Genomic DNA, 3468 nt, shown 5'->3' on the forward strand with positions numbered 1-3468 from the left:
TATAATAACAAGCTAAGAAGGATAAGTAATAAATAAAGGATAAGTAACTGAAAAGCTGGAGGTGAGGCTGTTTTAAGAATTTTGTCACCACAAGATAAAGGAGTACAAAAACATTTTTTTTAAATATGACTACTGCTACCCACTAATATTGTTCTTCTATTTTACTTTTATTTGCAAAAATATTATTCAGAGTCTCTTTCCATTAACTAAAACAAAGTGTTAGCCACTGAAAATCACTTTACCTTACTGGCATGTGCTGTTTCTGAAAACTGTCTTGAACACATTGCTTTATTTTTATAAATAAGAAAAAGTGGTGTATCATATCCTGTGCAACAATAATAAAAATTATGAAATTAAAAATCTGTGAGGCACTAAACAAAAACAAAGTTGTTTATTTTACTTACTTACATTAGTCATGTGGTGTCCTTCAATTAACGAAATCATTTTTAGGTCCAATTCAAACATCCAAGTGAGTTCTACCAGTTGTTTGTTTGTTGTTTACTAGAGTTTCAGCTCTGATTTTTTTGTGTTTTCAGCACATTTTAAGTCAGATTTCAGATTACAATACATTCATTCTGTGGTGAAATATGTATGAGCAATTCAATGTTTTAATAAGAAGGCTAAATACTGTAAATTGCGTGACTAAAATTCACATTTTTTGAACTTCTCATTAAAACATTTTTCACTCGTAATTTGCCATGATGCTCATAAATTGTTGAGCAAATTACCAGACTTCTGTCCCTTTAAATCTTTATTTGACATTTCAGCTAAATTGTCTTTATGAGTGGTTATTTCAGGCTCATTGTTACACATTATAAGCACAAAGTTGGGATGAAGTCTGCATGGTGACTTAGTAAATAATATTCTCACCTCCTCCTGAGACGGTTGATATGATTTGGATCTCAGCTCATGTTTGTGTGGAGTTTCTCCAAATACATGAATGTTTTCCCTGGACTCTCTGATTTTCTTACCACAAACAAACAAATTAACCAAAAATGTCAAATTTTGAGTTGTCAGTAAGTTTTGTTGTATGAGGCTGTCTTTGTCTCTGTTGGCCCTGATAGACCTTTTCTTTTCTTTTCTTTTCTTTTCTTTTCTTTTCTTTTCTTTTCTTTTCTTTAGTAAGGGTGATGACCCACGAAACCACACTTTCTTCAAGAACATCAATTTCCATCGACTGGAGGCAGGACTGGTGGAGCCACCCTGGGTGCCAAAGCCAAACGTGGTCTATGCCAACGATGTCGACGACTTTCGGGACAACTCCGAGATCAAGGACGTCAAACTCGAACCTAAGGACGAGAAATTCTTCAAGGAATTTAGCACAGGTGCYGTGTCCGTTCAGTGGCAGAAGGAAATAATTGACAGCGGGGTATTTGACGAAATGAATGACCCTGAACTGAACGGACACGACCACATGGCCATGTGGGGCTCCAGGTTGTGCATCATTCTGTAAGCATCTCATCTGACCATCCTGCAGAGCTGAGATCTTTCACAGTTGACAAGCAGCCAAACTGGATTAATCCATATTATCATTCTAAGTGCAATGTGCTCAATTAAGCTGCTTAGAAATCTTTTAAGCCTTCGCCTTTGCCTTTGTTCTTTAAGTTCCTGATGGAAAAATAAGACCAAACGTAACCAAACATCAGAAAGTGCAAATGAAAACTTTGCCCTTTGTTCCTGGTTAGATAGTACCAGTACATTCAGTTTCCATTACATCACTTGGTCATTTTGACAGGAAATTGTTTACATGTTAAAAAAAGGCTGCAAAATGGTTGGAGGTCAGTGACCTGGAGCTTTATTATTTTCAGTTTTTGCAGTTGAATTAAAAATATATATTTACTGATTGAGCATCAAGCAAACACCATAAGGGCCTTTTTTACTTTTAAACACACAGTCGCATGCAGTTTCATGGATGTGAAGCGTCTCAATAGCTCACATCCACCACTAAGTGCCGCCAGATACCAACAAAGTGCCTTTATCCTCCTCCTCATCATCACCCCAATTATCTTGACTGTGTTGCTCAGGTATTTACAAGCATTTAGTCCTTCATTTAGCCATCAACAATAAATTCAGAAAAAAAACAATGTCCCCCACACAAATCATTTCCCCACCCAAGCACAAGTATTCACGGCAGCCTTTTGATTTATAGCTTTCACAACTTTTCACGTCTCACACAGTTTAAAGCTTCAACCTCTGGACTCATGAAACATCTTCAGCTAACAGAGGTCCAGTTTGTTTTTAAACTCATAGGATTAGCTTTCATGAGTTGGATGGACTGTGTAGTTTTTCTGTAAGCCTAACAAAAGGCTTTAAGGAGGAGGAGATCCTTGCTCTGTGGTTAAAAGCTGTGGCTCGTTTATCTGGGCCCTCTTCAGCTGGGTCTTGAGTATTAGCTGCCTGTTGTGACGTCACATGACTTTCACTCTCTTGACTGTAGTTATCTGCCTTTTCTAGTTATAAAGATGTCTTAACTGCAGATATTCATCTGGATGGTGTTTAATATCAAAATAAAAATTTAAGAGATGTTGAACTTTCTTTTAGGCATACAGCGGGTAAAATAAGTATTGAACATGTCACCATTTTTCTCAGTAAATACTGCATATTACTAGAGGTGCTAATGACATGAAATTTTCACCAGATGTCGGTAACAACCGAAGTGATCCATACATACAAAGAAATCAAACCATAAATGTCCAGAAATGAAGTTATTTGTAATAATGTGGAATGGCACAGCGAAAAAGTATTGAATACACTTACTGAAATTTATCTAATACTTTATCCATGTACAAAAGCCTTTGTTGTCAATGACAGCTTCAAGACGCCTCCTGTATGGAGAAACTAGTGGCATGCATTGCTCAGGTGTGATTTTGGCCCATTCTTCCACAAACAGTCTTCAAATCTTGAAGGTTTCGTGGACCTCTTCTATGAACTCTGATCTTTAGTTCTTTCCATAGATTTTCTGTTGGATTCAGGTCAGGTGATTGGCTGGGCCATTCCAGCAGCTTTAGTTTCTTTCTCTGAAACCAACTGAGGGTTTCCTTGGCTTTGTGTTTGGGCTCATTGTCTTGCTGAAATGTCCAGCCACGTTTCATCTTCATCATCCTGGTAGATGGAAGCAGATTTTTATCAGGAATGTCTCTGTACATTTTTCCACTCATCCTTGCTTCAATTATTTGAAGTTTGCCAGTACCATATGCTGAAAAACAGCCCCACACCATGATGTTCCCACCTCCAAACTTCACTGTTGGTATGGTGTTTTTGGGCTGATGTGCAGTGTCATTTGCCCTCCAAACATGATGTGTATTCTGGCATCCAAACAGTTCAATGTTGGTCTCATCTGACCAGACTATATTCTCCCAGTATTACACAGGCTTGTCTAAATGTTGTGCAGCAAACTTTAAAGGAGCTTCAACATGCTGTTTCTTCAGCAGTGGAGTCTTGYGTGGTGAGCGTGCATACAGGCCATGG

At 37.9% G+C, this 3468-nt stretch overlaps 1 protein-coding gene across 1 annotated transcript in view; it reads left to right on the forward strand.

The window, feature by feature from the left end:
• grk7b (G protein-coupled receptor kinase 7b) overlaps window positions 1-2524 on the forward strand; it is a 7529-nt gene extending 5005 nt beyond the window's left edge. The window contains exon 4 of the mRNA XM_014018185.1: window positions 1123-2524. Within this exon, the coding sequence (XP_013873639.1) occupies window positions 1123-1453 (331 nt within the window). The 3' untranslated portion in view covers window positions 1454-2524. The remainder of the gene's footprint in view (window positions 1-1122) is intronic.
• The last annotated feature ends 944 nt before the right edge of the window (window positions 2525-3468 follow it).

Source organism: Austrofundulus limnaeus, unplaced genomic scaffold, assembly GCF_001266775.1.
Source record: "Austrofundulus limnaeus strain Quisiro unplaced genomic scaffold, Austrofundulus_limnaeus-1.0 Scaffold184, whole genome shotgun sequence".
Lineage (NCBI taxonomy): Eukaryota > Metazoa > Chordata > Actinopteri > Cyprinodontiformes > Rivulidae > Austrofundulus > Austrofundulus limnaeus.